The sequence below is a fragment of the Delphinus delphis genome, chromosome 20 (genome assembly GCF_949987515.2).
Source record: "Delphinus delphis chromosome 20, mDelDel1.2, whole genome shotgun sequence".
In the NCBI taxonomy this organism is placed as follows: Eukaryota; Metazoa; Chordata; class Mammalia; order Artiodactyla; family Delphinidae; genus Delphinus; species Delphinus delphis.
Window position 1 is genome coordinate 10,558,237 of NC_082702.1, and position 20,056 is coordinate 10,578,292.

Genomic DNA, 20,056 nt, shown 5'->3' on the forward strand with positions numbered 1-20,056 from the left:
TCTCCTGTCTCTTTGCTCGCCTGGGGCCACTTTGGGAACTGACGAGTTGGATGGGCACATCAGGGGTCAATGGCATCGTCTCCGAATGAGCTTTAAGCTCCTTGGGAAGAGGCAGTTGGCTTGGCTTCAGTCTTGCTGCGGAATGAGCTCTGCACCTTGTGGGGGCTGACTGGATGGGAAGGAGGGAAGGCAGGTACCTTAGCTTCCAGATTATGGTGAAGACCGCGCTTCCGACCAGTACCACAGGTGCGGCCGCAGTGAGGGCAAAGGCAGAGCTTCCTGACAGGGAGAGGGTAGGGTTCGGCTTGATGGGCACGGGATCTGTGGGATCCACGACGGCTTCTGGGAACCAAGAAGGGGAGAGACTGGAGGAGACACCCTCCCTGCATACCCCCCACTCCCACCATTCCACCTCCTCCCCGTCCTCCGGGTCTCCACCCCAGCTTCATCCCCGCTCTCCTGTCCCAGTCCCTCCCCGACCCATCTTCCCACCACACAGAAGCCAGAGGGGTCTTTTTAAAGTTCACACTTGACCCTATTCCTCCCCTGCTCAGAACCTTGCCATGGCTCCCCAGGACTTCGCCTTGGCCTTCAAGGCCCTGCCACCTGGCCAGTCTCATCTCTCTCCACCCCCTACCTTTATAACCAAGCCCTGTTGGAGTCTACTCAATTTTCTAAGCTCACTCCCCTCTCTCTCCTACTTCCAGGCCTTTGTCTATGCCCCTGGAATGCCATTTATGCCATTTTCTCTCCCTTGGCCTGGACAATTCCTATGTATCCTAGTATCAGCTCAGATGTCCCCTCTTCCAGGAAGCCCTCCCTGATCCCCTTGCTGGGTCAGGCACCTCCTTGGGTCTCACAGCCCTCTGAGCTCCCCCACCCCAGCCCTGCCCACTCTGGTCATTACTGTTTGTGGACAGGTCTGTCCCTTACTAGACTGGGAGTCCTGTGAGGGCAGGGCCAGGACTGTCTCTGTCACCAGATGCCCTCAGCACTGCCTAGCATGGGCCAGTCACAACAGGTGCTCAATATACATTTCCTGAACAGCTGATGAGTGAGCAAACAGGGTCTTGGAAGTATTGTCATTCTCAATGAATGTGTCAGGGTCAACAGGTGCTCCAAGATTTACATTTTTTACCCTTTTTTTCTCCCAGGAAATCACCTCAGAACCAAATCCTGAAGCTCCCACTGAACCCTGGCTGGGGAGAGAGACAGGTCTCAGGAACGTAGCCAAGCCAGGCTTTCCATTATCCCTGCCCTTTCCACGCTCCGGACCTTTGCTCATGTGATCCCCGCGGCCTACATGCCTCCCTGCTTCTCCACTGGCAGCTTCTCTGTATCTTTCCAGCTCACTCCACGAACAGAAATACTAAAAATAATATGCACGGTAACTGCTGCTATTCTTAGAGCACATGCTAACTGGTGTTCTGCTAGCCCCACACATACACCATTTCAGTTCCTTATAGCAATCTGGCGGAGGTCTACACGATCACTCTGATTATACACAGGAGGAAACTGAGGCTCAGAGAAGGGACGTCACTTGTCGTAAGTCACCCAGCCAGGAAGGCTGTGACAGGAATTGAATTGGGACAGGAATTGAACCCCATTTTGACGGGCTCCCAAACCCCTTTTCTAATCCCAGTTAACTGACTGTTCTTGTTACTGCCTCCTGAGCCTCCGTAACAGGCACAAAATTAATAATAATATGGATAATACTAATCATGATAATGATACTAGTTCATGTTTATTGATCACTCACTAGTGTTGCATAGTGCTAGGCACTCTTATTTTAAGCTGTTCACCGGCTTATCTCATCGAATGCTCACAGCCACACTTTGGGGTGGGCACTATTATTTTCCCAATTTTATAGATGAGGAAACTGAGGCACAGAGAAGTCAAGGCACCGGTCCAAAATCACACAGCCAGGAAGTGGTGGAGCCAAAATTCAAATTCCAAAGCCCAGGCTTGGAACCACTCATTATATCATCACCTTAATTTTTTCTCCGGCATGTGCTGAGACTCAGAGGCGAAGAGGCTTCCCAGATTGACACAGCCAGCAGGTGGTTGGAGCCGGGACCCAGGCAGCTGGCTCCAGATCCTGCCCTGAGCTTTCATGAGAGTTCATGTCTTTGGCCTGCAGCCTCTCATCTGTAAAATGGGCTAGTAACCCCCAACTCTGCCAGGAGGATGAAAGAATGAGATACCATCTTGGCTATAAAGGGTATCAGAGGGGGCTGAGCATAGAATGTGGCTCAGTGGAATCAGGAAAGCTGGCCACTGACCAGCAAGGGTACAGGGTCCGGGGTGAGGGTGGGGTACTCACGTGGCAGCATGATAGTCACAGGCTGGGAGACATACATTCCCTGGCTATCCTCGGCCAAGCGTACGTAGGTGCCCAGATCCTCCAAGGACAACCTCTGGATAATCAGCCTCTCCCCGATCCCACGAGGATGCCCATTGAAGGTCCATCATAGCACAGGTTCAGGTTCGATGGAAGCCACCCACTGCAGGATCACTGAGTAGTTGAGTTCGCTCCGGAGGATACCTTGTGTATTCCCCGGGAATGTCAGCGGCAGCACCCCATCAGAGTTGGCTGTGCAAACAGGGAGCAAGATCACATGGGTGGAGACCACTCAGAGAGGCTGAGCACTTCTTCTGTTCACCACAGAGGCATTCATTCATTCATTCATCCACTCATTCATTCACCAGCGAATGTGTTTGGAGTGCCTGGTCTGTGCCCAGATGCTGGATGTAGCAGAGCTGTTGACACCCTCACCCTCAGCCCTTTCAACGGCCAACACTGTATCTGTTGCTTCAGGGCTTTTGCTAGCTGCCAGAGCCTGCTCTGACCATGGAGGCCACAGGCCAGAGTGCTGGAGGGTGGGCACACCGGGGGGCAGCCTTCCACAGCGACTGACGCGGGCTGGTATATAAATACCCCAGCTCCCCTGCCCTAAGCTGGGCCAGGATAAAAGCCAAGGAGCTAGGAGGAGCTGTTGGGTTCTGGATCATTTTGCAGGCAGAGCCCATAGGACTTGCCGATGGATTGGATGCGGGTGGGAGAGAGTGAGGGGTCAAGGGGACCTCCAAGGCTTGGGGCCTCAGCCACTGGCTGCTGGGAGGGCTCCTTACAGAGAACATATATAATCCTCACCATAGTTCTCTTTTCGTGTTTTTTTTTTTCTTTTTTTCTCAGGTGAAAGACTCTGAGGTCTGGGGGTGCTTAGGGCCAGGCCTCATGGTCAGAGAGAGAGGCATAGCTGGGATTTGAATCTGATGTCGTGATGAGTGCTGGGAACCACCGCACGGAGATGATTTCCAACTTCCATGCAACATGAAAAGGGAAAAAAACTTCAGTCCAACCAGAGAGCTCACAGAAGGCTTCCTGGAGGAGGTGGTGCCTGAGCTAAGCCTTGCAGGAGGACAAAGAGCCCACCAGGTGTGGAAACAAGAATCAATATGTAACAGCCACCTAGACTGGGCTCTTACTACGAGCCAAGCACCATTCTAAACACGTGTTGACGATAGCTTGTTATCTTACTGGCTTGTTATATTGCGAATGAGACCCATGCTTGGGTGAAGTCATTTAGTAGGGTGTAACCAGCATTTAAAACATGAAATGAAATATAATAGAAAATATCAGAATGCATTACTCATAGCAATAATTGTTATGACACTTGTCTTTCAGTGACTGGTGGTGTGTGGATATACGGACATACTGGGTCATGATATGAAATGCAATTCTTACTGTGGGTCATGATTTTAAAAGCTCAGAAGCCACTGGATTTACTCATTTAATCCTCACAACAACGCTATGAGGTAGGTCTTATTGTTATCCCCCTTTTAATGGGAAAACGAAAGCTCAAAGAGGTCAAGTCCCCTGAAAAACTCATGGCGAACATTTGCTTACTCTGTGCCAGGCATTGTTCTAGGCGTTTGGCGTGAACAACTCATTTGTTGTTCACAGCACTCCTACGAGGGAGGGTCTACAGTGACTCCATTTACAGAGGAGGACGCTGAAACACACAAATGGGAAGTCACTTTGCAAAGGCACGTGGCTAGTAAGCGAAGGAGCAGGGATTTGAATGCAGGCGGTTCCGGTTTCAGAGCCTGCACGAGCACCAGGCAGAGAACGGCACAGGCACAGGTGTGGAAGTGGGCTTTTAGAAGACCTGGCCTTCAAACCACAGATATGTAGACTGATGGACCTCAGCAGCCCTTACATGTCCTGGTGGAGGTAAAAAAAAAACCCCCGTGCAGAAGCGCGGTTCCTAGCCGCCTCTCTCCACCTTTGCTTGTACCTGAGAGGTGTTGCAGGGCTAGAGAGGCAGCGTGGAAGGAGATGAGCTCCTGGATCACAGAGAGGGGTGCGAATCCTAGCTTGGCCCTTTGCTTCGACGTGACCACAGGCTGTGGATGTCACCTCTCCAAGCCTCAGTCTCCCCACTTGTGCAAGGGGGGTGGCGCTTAGAGCATCTTGTTTCTCGTGCTGTTGTGGAATCCCCCAGCGTTTGGTCCATAGGGAGGGCTCAGTAAATTGGAGCCACTCACTCATGCTTCCCGTGCTTACGCCGGCTGGTCTCTCTGCACGAGCACTTTCCCCAACTCTTCCCCTGGCACGCTCCCGCCCAGGCTTCAGGTCCCAGCTCAGATATCCCCGCCTTTGGCATCTCCCTCCATCTTTTCTGCCCTTCTTCCTTTAGTCACAGAATCCTACATTTTATCTAGGTATATGGTTGCCCAGGATAAAGCCTACATTTTCAGCTTCTCTTATAGCTAAGTATGACCATGTGACCGGTTCCCAGCCAATGGGATGTGAGCAACCTCTGTGTTGGGCCATAAGAGGAAGGCATCCTCCCTCCCCTTCTCCTCTGCTGTTACGTTGGCTGGAATGCAAACGTGATGGGAGCTCTCTTGGGTCCCCCAGGCAGGATAGAACCTAGTGAGGACAGAACAATTAGAAGGAGCCTGGGTCCCGCCACCCTGAAGCCACCGCATCATCCCTACACTGTTCATGCCAGACAACTACGTGAGAGAGATAAATTTCTATCTTATTCAAGACACTGTTGTTTTGGGTCTTTCTTAGCACACCAGAATCTGAACCCTAACTATTATAGGACTGAACTGTGCTCCTACCCTCCCCGCCCGCACCACTCCAAATTCATATGAAGTGCTAACGCCCAGTACCTCAGAATGGGACTGTATTTGGTGATAGGGCCTTTAATGGGGCGGTGAGGGTGGGCCCTAATACAATCTGACTGATGTCCTTATAAGAAGAGAGACTAGGACACACAGGGAGACACCAGGGGTGCACACAAAGAAGGAAGGTCACGTGAGGACACAGTGAGAAGGCAGCCATCTGCGAGCCAAGGAGAGAGGCCTCAGAAGAAACCACCCCTGCCCACACCTTGATCTTGGACTTCCAGCCTCCAGAACTGTGAGAAATAGATTTCTGTTTTTTTTTGTTTTTTTTTTGTTTTTTTTTTTTAGCATCTTTATTGGAGTATAATTGCTTTACAATGGTATGTTAGTTTCAGCTTCACAACAAAATGAATCAGTTATATATATACATATGTTCCCATATCTCTTCCCGCTTGCGTCTCCCTCCCTCCCACCCTCCCTATCCCACCCCTCCAGGCGGTCACAAAGCACCGAGCTGATCTCCCTGTGCTATGCGGCTGCTTCCCACTAGCTATCTACCTTACGTTTGGTAGTGTATATATGTCCATGCCTCTTTATCGCTTTGTCACCGTTTACCCTTCCCCCTCCCCATAGCCTCAAGTCCATTCTCTAGTAAGTCTGTGTCTTTATTCCTGTTTCACCCCTAGGTTTTTCATGACATTTTTTTTTTCTTAGATTCCATATATATGTGTTAGCATACGGTATTTGTCTCTCTCTTTCTGACTTACTTCACTCTGTATGACAGACTCTAGGTCTATCCACCTCATTACAAATAGCTCAATTTCGTCTCTTTTTATGGCTGAGTAATATTCCATTGTATATATGTGCCACATCTTCTTTATCCATTCATCCGATGATGGACACTTAGGTTGTTTCCATCTCTGGGCTATTGTAAATAGAGCTGCAATGAACATTTTGGTACATGACTCTTTTTGAATTATGGTTTTCTCAGGGTATATGCCCAGTAGTGGGATTGCTGGGTCATATGGTAGTTCTATTTGTAGCTTTTTAAGGAACCTCCATACTGTTCTCCACAGTGGCTGTATCAATTTACATTCCCACCAACAGTGTAAGAGGGTTCCCTTTTCTCCACACCCTCTCCAGCATTTATTGTTTCTAGATTTTTTGATGATGGCCATTCTGACTGGTGTGAGATGATATCTCATTGTAGTTTTGATTTGCATTTCTCTCATGATTAGTGATGTTGAGCATTCTTTCATGTGTTTGTTGGCAGTCTGTATATCTTCTTTGGAGAAATGTCTATGTAGGTCTTCTGCCCATTTTTGGATTGGGTTGTTTGTTTTTTTGTTATTAAGCTGCATGAGCTGCTTATAAATTTTGGAGATCAATCCTTTGTCAGTTGCTTCATTTGCAAATATTTTCTCCCATTCTGAGGGTTGTCTTTTGGTCTTCTTTATGGTTTCCTTTGCTGCGCAAAAACTTTTAAGTTTCATTAGGTCCCATTTGTTTACTCTTGTTTTTATTTCCATTTCTCTAGGAGGTGGGTCAAAAAGGACCTTGCTGTGATTTATGTCATAGAGTGTTCTGATTTCTGTTTTTTAAGCCTCCCAGCATGTGGTATTTTGGAGCGGCAGCCCTAGTAGATTAATACGTCTTTAAACTACCTTCTAAGGACAATGGCTCTGGTTAACCTCAGGGCTTGTTTTTTCTGGTTCAGGTGTGAAAGTGCAAGTCCAGAGCTGAATAGCTCATAAGAACAGAGGTGAGGGCTTCCCTGGTGGCGCAGTGGTTGAGAGTCCGCCTGCCGATGCAGGGGACGCGGGTTCGTGCCCCGGTCCGGGAGGATCCCACATGCCGCGGAGCGGCTGGGCCCGTGAGCCATGGCCGCTGAGCCTGCGCGTCCGGAGCCTGTGCTCCGCAACGGGAGAGGCCGCAACAATGAGAGGCCCGCCTCCCGCAAAAAACCCCCCAAAAAACAAACAAAAAAACCAGAGGTGAGTTCTGAAGGCTACCACCAGAGACCCTTGTCCTTCCCCAAGTGATAATGAACAAATATTTAATGAATATCTGTTGGAAAGTGTGATAGATGACAAAGAAATAGCCAGGAGACTTTGCAACTTTTCTCACCAAGAGGCGGAGCCTATTTCCCTCCCTTTGGAGCAAAGTCGGTCATGTGACTCGCTTTGGCCAATAAAAACATGGCAGAAGCGATGGCATGCGCGTTCTGAGCCGGGGCCTCGGGAGGCCTTGAAGCTTCTCCTCTTGTTTCTCATACTTTGCTGAGTGAACAAGCCTAGGCTCTCCTGCTGGAGGATGAGAAGCCTCGTGGCCCAATTACCCCCACTGCCCCAGCTGCCAGCCAGGCCACTGCCAGACATGGGAAGGAGGCCATCCTGGACCAGTGCCTACGCAATCCCTTCCCCCAACTGGCTGCAGAAACGTAAGTGAGCCCGACTAAAATTAGCTGAGACCAAAAGAACTGTTCAGCAGAATCCTGAGCTGAAAATACAGTTGCTATTTTAAGTTCTGGGGTGGTTTGTTAGGGAGGATTGGTGACAGAATGGGTCCCGATGGGCACTGCTGACTGAGAACTGGGTGCCTCCCGCCATGGGGCCCCGCTCACCATGGACCTGTATCTGCGCCATCACACTCCTGCGTCCCCTGCTGCTTTCCAGCACCACGGTGTAGCTGCCTGCATCTTGAGTTGTCACATTTCTGACGACCAGGCTGCCTTGGGTATCCAGCGTCTCCCGGCCACTGTGGCCGGGCCCTGGGAGGCCCTCAGGGGAGAAGATCATGGCTTCTGGCTGGGCCTCATGCCCTCGGAACCAAGAAGTGGACAGAACCCCATCGAGGCTTCTGGGGACTGGCAGGTGGGCATCGGCTCCTTCAGTCAAGGGGTCCAGAGACCCAGAAGAGGGCAGCTCCGAGGAGGCAGAGCAGGTGAAGAATGCCAGCAGGCTGCCTTGGAGGGGGTGGGAGGGAGAAGAGAGAGCAGGAAGCCATGGGATCAAAGGCAGGATGGTGTCCCAGCAAGTAACCCTTCCTGTGCTGGTGAGAATGAGGGCCATCAGAGTTGATGACGACAACGGTGATAATAATAATAATAATAAAGAAGTAAAAAGGAACATTCCTTAAGAACCTCCTGCAAGCCAGACACTGTCTAAAATGCTGAACATATATTATCTTACTTATTCCTGCATCGGCCCCACAAGGCACTTATTATGCTGGATGTCACGCAGATTCGCCCTCCATCTTGCTCTGCTCTGCTCCGCAAAAGGCTGACTTCCCTGAGCTGCATCTCTGGGGATCTCTCGCCTTTTGTTTCTGGTTGGCTTCTGCCAATGGGAGCATTGGTGGAAGACAGGAGGGCTGAAGGGAGTGACCTTGAGGTAACTGGTCCCACAGCTCCCTCCCTGCTGCGTCAGCACTGGTTCAGTAGGTCCCTCTATTAGAGATCCTATTGGGTGACCCTGTCCATACACCACTCTTTTGGGGTTTGGGGGCTGCTGTTCCTTTTACAGCTTCTAGCCCAGGGGAGGTAATAGCTTCCTGCTGTTGCTAGCCCCTGGGTGCTGCAAAATCCCATGTCAGTTTACCTATACCCTGCCTAGTCCCCCTATTAAACTCTCCTCATTACTCCTTTTGAGTGGACCATCTGTGTCTTGCCTCACCTCTGACTGATACAGCTATTATACCCCTATCAGAGATGAGGAAATGGAGGTTCAGAGAATTTAAGATGTTCTTTCAGAATTTCATAAGTGATAAACATTTGAGTTGTGATCCATGCCCAGGCAGCTGAAATTCGTAGCCACTAAACGATACTGTCCAGTGTATCCCCCATCCCTGTTTCTCTCATTTCCCCTAATTTTCCATATTGCATAGAGCATGGAGGCAAACCCTTGGAGTCTGGCTCCAGACCCTATGCACTTGCCCACCCCATTCTTCTGCCTCTCACTAGAATGATGACTATTGCAGTAAGAACATGAACTCCAGTCATAAAAGGCTGAAAATTTTGACATAATAATAAAAAGAAACTTTTGCAAAGTTAACAAAAAAAACAACCCACAAAGTCAAAAGGACAATGACATACTACGAAAAATAATCTGCAACTGATACCACAGATGAAGAGCCCATTTCACTACCATATATAGAGCTCCTAGGTATCGATAAGAAAAGTATTGGGCTTCCCTGGTGGCGCAGTGGTTGAGAGTCCGCCTGCCGATGCAGGGGACGTGGGTTCGTGCCCCGGTCCGGGAAGATGCTAGATGCCGCGGAGCAGCTGGGCCCGTGAGCCATGGCCACTGAGCCTGCGCGTCCGGAGCCTGTGCTCCGCAACGGGAGAGGCCACACCAGTGAGAGGCCCGCGTACTGCAAAAAAAAAAAAATATAGTGGTTATCTGTATGTGGGAGGTGGGGGCGAGGGAAGGTACATGGGGAACTGGGTGGGTGGGGAAGGACAGAGACTTCACTCAAGGCCTTCTTATATATCATTGCGACTTGAACCATGGGAATGTATAACCCATTCAAAAATTAAGTAAAATCTGAATAAATGAAATAAGAGAGTATAAACTAGGCTCTTAATTGTTTTGCACACACAAATGCACACACCCCAGATGGCGGGCTCCAGAACTGGATTGCCGGCACGCACGTCCCAGAACTGACTAGCTCTGGTGACTTTGGGAAAGTTAGTTAACCTCTCTGAGCCTCAGTTTCCTTATCTATAAAATGAGAATAATAATGTCTCTAATGATTTTCAGTGGGGACGATCCCCCCCACCCCAGTCCACCCCCCTGCCAGGGGACACTGACAATGTCTGGAAATCTTTTTGGTTGTCACGACTTGGGAGGGTGTGCTGTTGGCATCTGGTGGGTAGAGGCCACGGATACTGCTAAACATCCTGCAGTGCACAGGACGGGCCCGCACAACAAGGCATCATCGGGTCCAAAATGTCAGTAGTGCCGATGTTCTAGTGCTTGGAAAGTGCTTAGACTAGTGCACTAACAAAGTGACTGCCAGATCAATGCTGGACATTCATTATAATTTTCATCATTATTGTCATTCTTGCCTCCACACTTGCAAGTACCGTAAATGTGCCTTTTAAGATAAAAAACACATGATAAGTTGTTACATTTTAAGGATCAGAAATACCCACTTACAGAACAAATGTGAAACCTCAGCTCTCTTCTGGGTAAATGAAGGAGAAGCCGTGGCCAGAGAGAACATCTTCCAGGGCAGGCGGCATCATCAGGTACAAACGTGATGTGCCCAGGGAGGGAGGGTGTGTGTGTGTGTGTGTGTGTGTGTGTGTGTGTGTGGTCCCTCTCAACAGCTCAGAAGTTGGCACTGTTTTCCAGGCAGGGAAACTGAGGCACAGCAAGCAGGAGTCTCAGAGCCAAGGTCATCAGTGGAGAGTTAGGAGTCATCTCACCACAGGGTCTTCTGGCAGGCTCACTGCCCACCTCCCACCTCCATTGATTTTTCTCTCTGAGTCGGCAGCTGGTGTGACCTTTCTACTCCCCCTGCTCATAAACCTTCCATGGCTCCCCAGTGCCCTCAGGACATAGTGCAGACTCCTTCACCTGTCACTCTTGCTACATCTCTGCGCTCCGTTTTCCACTCTTCCCTCATCCTCTGCATCAGTCCGACTGAACGCCGTGCAGTTGCTCTAGCCTCCAGGCCCCTGCCTGTGCTGTTCTCCCTACCTAGAATGCTGTTCCGCACCAACTCTTTATCAAGCTGTGATTCAAGTTTTGGCTCAGGCATCCCGCCTTCTGAAATCTTCCCTGACCCTCAGGTGCGCTTGGTAATAGATACTATTATACAGTGTTTGGGCAGGGACCTTAATTGACTTGATGGGGCAATGGAAGCTCTTGTCAAAGTGACAGGAATAAAGTGTTATACCCAAGAAGCTGCTCAAGGTTTTGCTTTTCTATCTTGATAGAAAAATTTGTTGTCTTACGGTTTTATGAAACAAAGAGCACAGGGATGCAATTTGCATAGCTGACGTCATATCTTTCCGAGGTCCTATTTCGATTTTGACGGCTTTGAAAGGTCCTCCCCTGACCACCACCTTCCTAGCTTCAGACCTGAGCCCTTTCCTCTGGGTCTCCCTCCCCCAACCCATTCCTGCCCCACCCATTCTGGGTCATCACTGTCTGGGGACGGGTCTGTCTTCTCTCTGGACTGTGAGCCCCAGGAGGGCAGGGCTGCTGTGTCCCCAGCACAGGCTGGGCCCTGAGTAGGCATTAGGGGTGTTTGTTGAATACATGATGGAAGGGGAAGATCCCAGGTCACGCAGTCCGTGTTCTGTTATCAAGTTCTGACCCTGACACCGCTGCAGGTGCCTGGTGATTCAGGGAGTGTCCTCAAGGCATCTTAAGAAGAAAACCCCACATCTTAGCAATCCTTACTCCAGCTGATGTAAAATCATGGTTTCATTCATAGACTCCGAGGCCGCTGGACCTGGGTTCATAACCCTGACTCGGCTGCTCTTTCTTCAGGGTCCTGAGCCTCAGTTTTCCCACTCATCAAGGAGGGTGGTTGACGGTGACCAACTGAGTGCCTGAGATTCAATGAGATTATGAATTTTCAGGGCTCAGGACAGTCTAACTTAGGTATTTAATACATATAATATATACATACATATATATACATAATATACATAATATTTAATACATATAATACCTAAATATCATATATACCTTATATATAAGATTTATATTTATAGATTTATATACTATAATAATATATATATATAATACCTATAAAATATATAAATATATATAAATATACTATAATAATACCATATATATACCTATAAATACTATACTATATATACAATAATAATACCTTATATATAATACCTATAAAATATATATATATGGAATTTCAGAGCTGGAACTCCAGAACTCTTACTTGCCAGGAGCGTGGCTATTTTATTTCATCTCTAATCTTCCATCAAATGAGAAAAAGTCTCTATTCAATTTTTCCCCGTTTGAGCCCAGGACACTCCCTGAATCACTATGTATAAATATAAATATAAGTATAAATACACCACAATGTCACACTTGACCCTCCCGTTGTCTCAAAATCTCCCCAGAGGTTCCAGAGGCTGAGAATAAACTAACAGATGCTAAGAGCTCCCCGTTCCCAACTCAGGTCTAGCTAACAGGGGTTACCCGTCACCAGTTCTGCCTGCACCAGCTGCCCTGCCACCGCCAGGCCTTGGGAAGGGAGGCCGAGAGCTCATGGAGAGGAGGGGATGGCACAGAGTGAGGCTTCCTGGGGGAGAGCTGAGGATGAACTGGGGGTGCCCCCTGGGGCTGGGGGCTTTCCTCCACCTCCTGCCAAGTCAGGGAGGCCCCAAGGAAACCTCTTGGAGAGCTGGAGATGTGTGCTCCGGAGTCTGTGGGAACTTAGACCTCAAAGTCTCCAGGTGAGGGATGGAGGGGGAGTGGGCGGGGTGGAAATGGCCCACGCCTCCAGCGTTTGGTGGGATGACAAAGATGTTCACGAGTTTTCCTTGAGCCAGTGTGGATGCCTCTGAAGGGAGCCGGCTGGAGGCTGTCCTGGCAAAGAGCCCCATGGGAGACGACCTGCTGGGTGGATTCCCCACCCAGAAAGATCTAACCATCATGCCTCAGCCACACAGAAGGCCATGTCCCCACCTTACAACTACAGCAGCCAAGTTGAAACTTTCCTGCCCCTTCCTTGCTTTCCTCTCCCCTGCGCATGGCCTTTGGGGGTGGGGTGGGCACAGGCCTCAGCTCTGTGTGGGGAGAAAGGACCCACAGAGAGAAATAGGAACGAGGCCCACCGCTTGCCACCATGTCTCCGCTGCAGTCTGACCCACGCCAGAGCTGGAGAGGAGGTGAAGCCTTAAACTGTGGGTGGGGTTTTGAAATGACACAGAACTGGACTTTTTAAGACCTGGAAAAACAGGCAATTCATTTATTCTCTGAGAGGCAGATGTGTGTGGTCTCTGGAAAGTGTGGTCTTGGTGGCCAGACCATCTGGGTTCGAGTCCTCCTTCTGTTACTTTCAGTCTGTGTGGCCTGGGGAGGACCCATAACCTCTCTGTGTCTAAGTTTCACTCTATGAAATGGGGATCAGATAGCTCTTGCCTCATGGGGTTAAGAATTAAATGTTACTATAAGAAAGCCACTTAGAACAGGCTGACATGTAGAAGTACTCAGTCACAATGACCTCTTTATATTATGATTGTTATTTTATTGTTGTTCTTATTATTTTAAAATTATTATTAGATGTGAACAGCTAGGGTGAGGCACGGTGCTCTGGTGGAAAGGGACTGGGATGGGGTCCTGAATTCTGATTTTGCCTTTGTCAGTCACGTGCTCTTGAGCGAATGACCCCACCCCTATTTGAGCCTCACTTTCCTCCTTTGTAGAAGGGATCAATTGCACGGCCTCTTGGGGATTTCAAGAGCTCCTGTGCGTCGGGCACCCGTGCTGCAAGGGCTTTAAACTGACCAGAGTCAGAGCTCAGAGTGGGGGCGTCTCTGATTTGAATAAAGGCTCTCCCCGGGGATATCCCCTCTTTGTCTCCAACCCGTGGGTGCAGCCCCTGTCTCTCACGCACCTGTTAGAAGCATCCTTCTCCAGGCGGGGCTGTGGCCGGAGCCGGCGGCGCCCAGAGGACACCTCATACCGTTTTCCGTCCTGCGGTGGCTCAGGGGAAGTCGCCCTGTCGGGAGTGGGGTCCCCTAGAGCGCACAGTCAAGTACGCAGCCTTGGCCCCGCCCCCGCACTGGCCCCGCCCATTCCCGGCCCAACCTCCGCCTCCCCAGGTCTCGGGCTCCAGCTGTGGGCTGGGAAGTCACCGCCAGGTGTGCACTCTTCTCTAGCACTGGGTTGGTGGCAGTGTGGGTGGGGAGCAGGCTGGGGCGGGGTCCCTGGAGAAGGGGCTCTCCTCTCTGCCTCCTCCTCCCAGCCCCTGCAGGCCGGGAGAATGGTGAAGATGGAGAGTGGGGCAGAAGTGTCCTGCCCCTGTAACCCCACATCAGAGGCAACGACCGGCCAAAGGTCATCAGGTAGGCGGTGTCTGGGCCTCATGCTGGCCTCCCGGCTTTGCTCCAGACTTGGTAACTATTGGCTCCGAGCCTCTGTAAAATGGGGGTGTTAATAATAGTGCCTACCCCAGGGGCAGAGGGGCCCACGGACATCAGGTACCCAGCAGAGTGTCTGGAATATCGTAGGTGCCCAATGAATGGCCGTAGCTATTACGATAATGCTAATTATTATTAATATTGGTATCTAGGATGTCCTGGAGTCATGATCAGAAGCCCCTTCTCAGAGCCTTGCTCATACTGTATCCTGAATTTTGGATTCTGGAAGGATAAGACACAAAAGCTTCTTTCTCTCATCCTTTTTACCGTCCAGGCCCATTCTTTCCTTCTTAAGTTAATAATAATACTGTCCAAATAATAGCTAATATTTACTGAACACCTGTTGTGCACAGGCCCTAGCTATTGCGTCTTACAGCTGTTGTCTGATTGAATCCTCATTGTAACCTTGAGGGGTTGGTATGAGCATCCTCATTTTCCAGCAGTGCACAGAGGCTAAGTAATTCACCTAATGTCACAGAGCTATTCACAATGACTTTTGTCAGTTCTTGGAGCGGGTCACCTCAGGGCCTTAGCACTGCTACTCCCTCTTGGAGACTTTCACAGATCATCTCATGGCTGACTGCATCTCATTATTCCCGTCTCAAATCAAATATCAACTCTCCACAAAGGCCTTCCCTAATACCTACTGCATATCAGGCCCCTAGCTTCTTGCTAGCAAGACACACTGCTTTCTTTTCTTTTCAGTATTTACTGCTATCTGAAATGACTTATTTCTTTGTCCGCTTGTTTATTATTTGTCTCTTATCCCCCACATCCACCTCCCTAGCTAGAATGTCAGATCCAGGAGGGTAGGGATTTTGTTTGGCTCATGACGGTTTTCTCAGGGTCTAGAACGGTACCTGGCACATCATGAGTGCCCAATGAATTTCCTTTAGCAAATGCATGAAAAAATGAGTGAGTGAGTGAGTACAATGAGAGTGTTGGAATTTGAATTCAGATCTGACTCAGAAGTTCATGCTTTTCTCTCCCAGACATGTCCAGGTTCTACCTCACCCTGGGGCAAAGTCTCCCCCGTAAGTCTCTAAAAGTAGTCATTATCAAGTGACGTGGTTATGTCTGTATTAATATTAGCCATACTGCCTCTTCTATGATTTTTCTGAAGGCCTCTGCTGGACCAACTAGCCAGGCCAGGGGACCACTGATGGGTAATAAACAAGTATTTGCAACATGATTAATAACCATCTGTGGATGAGGACCCTGTGGTTTCTGCTCCACCAGTACTCACTCTCTTTTATCCGGGTAACAGCACCTGAAGCTTGTGTTTTTTTTTTTTTTTTTGCGGTACGCGGGCCTCTCACTGTTGCGGCCTCTCCCGTTGCGGAGCAACAGGCTCCGGACGCGCAGGCTCAGCAGCCATGGCTCACGGGCCCAGCCGCTCCGCGGCATGTGGGACCTTCCCGGACCGGGGCACGAACCCGTGTCCCCTGCATCGGCAGGCGGACTCTCAACCACTGCGCCACCAGGGAAGCCCTCAACTCAGTTTTTAAACAGTAACATTCACAAAATTTTATACTTATATGCCAATTACATGAATGCAGATGAAAATAAAAACATAATGATGAAAATAAAACGTGTCCACATAACTGTGTAAATTTTTCGTGTGTCACAAAAAGAACACGAGCCCGTTTGTTGCATAACCATGGGAAGATACTTAATACTACTGAACTGTACCTTAAAAATGGTTAAGGTGGTAAATTTTGTATCATGAGGGTTTTTTTAAATCACAATTAAATTTTTTTAAATTGTTTTTTAAAAAACAGAAGAAGGCCAGGAACAGTCATGTACGTAGCTTGCCTTTACAGTCTAAAACAAACCCTTGCTTATATTCCAAGAAATAGCTAAGTTATGTAGAAATCATAACAAACCATCATCAAGTCCATAGTTAACTTGGGGAAGGGATTGACTGCTTAAGTAGGAAGAAAGGATGCAAATGGCAGATGGAATATCCAATAAGTCACTTCTCTTTCGTTAGGGTCAAATAGCTTAGTCTAGGGCTTCCCTGGTGGCGCAGTGGTTGAGAGTCCGCCTGCCGATGCAGGGGACACGGGTTCGTGCCCCGGTCCGGGAAGATCCCACGTGCCGCGGAGCGGCTGTGCCCGTGAGCCATGGCCGCTGAGCCTGCGCGTCCGGAGCCTGTGCTCCGCAACGGGAGAGGCCACAACAGTGAGAGGCCCGCGTACCACAAAAAAAAACCAAAAAAAAAATAGCTTAGTCTACCGTCACTAGTGATGTCATGTGAGTACTATGTAGCTCCTAATATGATGTGATAAGAAGGGTACTTCACCTCTATGGTATTTCTTGCCCCACCTCCGCCCCAACAAACCCATAACTCCAGTCTGAGAAAAACTCAGACAAACCCAAATTGAGGGACATGCTACAAAATATCTGACCAGTATTCCTCAAAACTATGACAGCCGTGAAAAACAAGGTAAGACTAAGAAACTGTCACAAAGGAGATTCAGGAGTCATGAAAATGACATGTGATATGGTATCTTGAGTGCATCCTGAAACAGTAGAAGGATGTTAGTGGAAATATTGGTGAAATTAGAATAAAGTCGAGAGTTTAATTTAAAAAATACACGAGTCCCACTTGGAGGAAATAATCGTGGCATGACAATTGCTAACATTTACAGAGAACTCAACTCTGAGTGGGGCACTGCTCTAAACACTTTACAAATATTAGTTCATTCATCCTTTCAACAGCCCTCTGAGGGGTGTGCTGCCATTTTCCTATTACAAAGGAGGAAACAGAGGCACAGAGAGGGTAAGTGTCTTACCCAAGGCTACACAGCTGGTGGATGGCTGGGCAGATCCAGCTGCCAGATTCTGGAGTCTGTGATCTTAAACATTATACACAACAATCTTTTAAAGTCATCTGCGGGGACTTCCCTGATGGTCCAGTGGCTAAGAATCTGCCTTCCAATGCAGGGGACTAGGGTTCAATCCCTGGTCGGGGAACTAAGATCCCACATGCCATGGGGCAACTAAACCTGTGTACCACAACTAGAGAGCCCTGTGTGTCGCAAGGAAAGATCCTGTGTGCCGCAAATAAGACCCGACGCAGCCAAAAATAAATAATAAACAAAGAAATAAATATTAAAAGAAATAAAGTCATTTGGGAAACTAACACATTGTAAATCAACTATACTCCAATAAAATTTAAAAAAATAAAGTCACTTGGGCCTTCTCACAGCCTTATTATTGTTTTCCTCTTTTCATCTGAGAAAACAGAGACACATGGATGAGGTTGAATAAATTGTTCAAGGTCACACAGACGTAAGTCACATTCACCCCAAGCCAGCCTCGCTTCCTTCCTCCCATCCTCAGGACAATGAGGCACAAGGTCAGATCCTGTTTGCTTGGCTCCTTGAGTCCTTGTAGCACCGTTTATTTCTCCTGCTCCGTGTGTGTGTGAGTATGTGTGTGTGTGATGGTGTGTTGGAGGGGAGCAGTAAAGCATCATTTTATTAATAACATGACAAATAGCCAATGCTGGGCAGTTCTGGACAGAATTGTAAAAAAAGCAGCTTGAGACCCAAAAGAACTCCCTGTCCCACCAGGGGCTAAGTTTGAGTGGGGAAAGCCTTATCCCGCATGTTTCGCATTTCCATGGAAGGATGTCCTGTCATCTGTCAGAGGCATCCACAGCCCCTTCCAGGGGTTTTGGAAATATCTGCTTACATTTTGGTCATCACACGCCTGAGGGTGAAACAGTACTGACATTTATTGGGGTAAAGATCCTGCAGTAATAGGTGGGACTGTCCCATACCACACAGACTTGTCTCACCTGAAAAGCCAACAGCACACCAGTTAGAAAGGTGGAGTTAGAGTAAGGCTCCCGGCTTTTGTCCCCACCTTCCTGTTATTATGAGACTGATGAGTCTGGGAGAGGAAACTAAGCTTGCGTGGCTCTGTTTTTGGTCCTGTTTTGTGTCCCTCTCTGTTTCTGGATCTGTATATTTTGGTCTGTTGCCTCCTGCCAGGTGATAAAGAGCCTATCGGAGGTAAGTTTATAAGGAAGAGAAACTAGTGGTGCCCCCACAGCTGACCTATGAGCCTCCTCTTTCATTTCAGTTAAAGAAATTTTAGCTGGACCCTTAATTGCTTGGAATAAGGACTACATTTCCCAGCTTCCCTTGCAGCAAGTGTGGCCATGTGACCAGATTCTGGCCGATGAGATGTGAGCAGAGGTGCAGTTTTTAGGTCATGCCCTTAAAGTAAGAGGGCCTCCCTTTCTCGTTTTCCCTTTCTTCTGGCTAGAGTGGGGACATAGTGCGTTGGCATCCTGGGCCAAGCGGACAAGTGCAACAAGATGGAGGAGCCCAGGCTCCTTGGCACCTTCACAGAGCAGAGCTGCCCACCAGCTTGGGCTGTTGCAGGAGAGAGAAATACATCTCTGTGTAATTTAAGCTATCGTTATTTTGAATCTGTCACACGCAGCTAAATTTTAAGCTGTTCAGTTTGGGGGGCAGCAGAAAGGAGGGGGAGGTGATGGCAAACCCATTGGGTCACAGGACTCGGCCATGTTCCCTGCTATTGCTTATCGTTCAGGTAATAAAGCCATCATGTTATCCTCTCTCTTGCTTACTCCTGCATCTCTTTCTCTCTCTCAATTGTTTCTGCCTGCAGGCGAGGACAGGGGGTGATATTCACTGAGATCTTAAATCTCCACCTGGTTGCTGGTAGAAAAATACGTGCGAAGAAACCAGACGTCATCTGGACCTTCTTCTGCAAAGCAGGCCCTACCTACGCAGGGGAAAGGCCAGAAGTGGATTTCCCCGTGGATGTAGGAAGCTGAAGAGAAAATGTCCCAGGGGTTTTGGGTTGTGGATCCGTTTGCTCACCATGGGAGCCTTCCCCCTTCTGACGTGCCTTCCAGTACCACAGCTAAAACTACACTTCCTCACTCCCCTTGAAGCCATATTTCTGTCAATGTGACATACTTGCATGAGTTTGGAAAGTGAAAGTGAAATGGAGGTTCTGCTTATGATGCTTCCGCCATGAATTTTGGCAAGCACAGTCACGGACGGGCTGCTCTTTTTTTTCTGAGGTACCACAAGTGACTGGCTTTGTGCGTTTTGAGAGGCTCTCATCTCTGTGAATCCAGCAAATGTGATGTGGTTCTGGAGCTGACAATTCCAGTACAGGCCTACTCGTTTTATTGCACTTCATAGATATTACGTTTTTCACAAATTGAAGGTTGACAGCCCTGTGTTGAGCAAGTCTATTGGTGTCATTTTCCAACAGCATTTGCACACTTCGTGTCTCTTGTGTCACATTTTGGTAATTCTCACAATATCTCAAACTTTCTCGTTATTATATTTGTTATGGAGATCTGTGATCGGTGATCTTTGATGTTGCTACTACAACTGGCTGAAGGCTCAGATGATGGTTAGCACTTTTTAGCAATAATGTATTTTTAAATTAAGGTTTTTTCCTTTTTTTTAGACATAATGCTATTGCACACTTAATAGACTCCAGTATAGTGTAAACATAACTTCTGTATACACTGGGAAACCAAGAAATTCCTGTGACTTGCTTTAGTGTGATATTCCCTTTATTACAATGGTCTGGAACTGAACGTGTAATATCTGCATGCCTGTAGTAACAGCTTTTTGATTCCCCACCTTTCTGTGATGGTGGAGGCAGCAGCTCCCGCGGTGGGTCAGTTCTGCAGTTTCAGTTCTGCGGTTGTGGGGTCTGATAGAGTCAGCTTCCTTTACCTTTTCCATCAGAGGGCACCCAGCTGTCTTTCTCTGGCATGGG

At 48.6% G+C, this 20,056-nt stretch overlaps 1 protein-coding gene across 1 annotated transcript; it reads right to left on the reverse strand.

The window, feature by feature from the left end:
• Positions 1-66: 66 nt before the first annotated feature.
• On the reverse strand, positions 67-13,810 carry IGSF23 (immunoglobulin superfamily member 23). Its single transcript, XM_060000642.1, is given in 5 exon segments — positions 67-100; positions 198-342; positions 2,324-2,593; positions 7,766-8,107; positions 13,744-13,810. Coding segments are annotated over 5 exon segments (858 nt in total).
• Between the last annotated feature and the right edge of the window lie 6,246 nt (positions 13,811-20,056).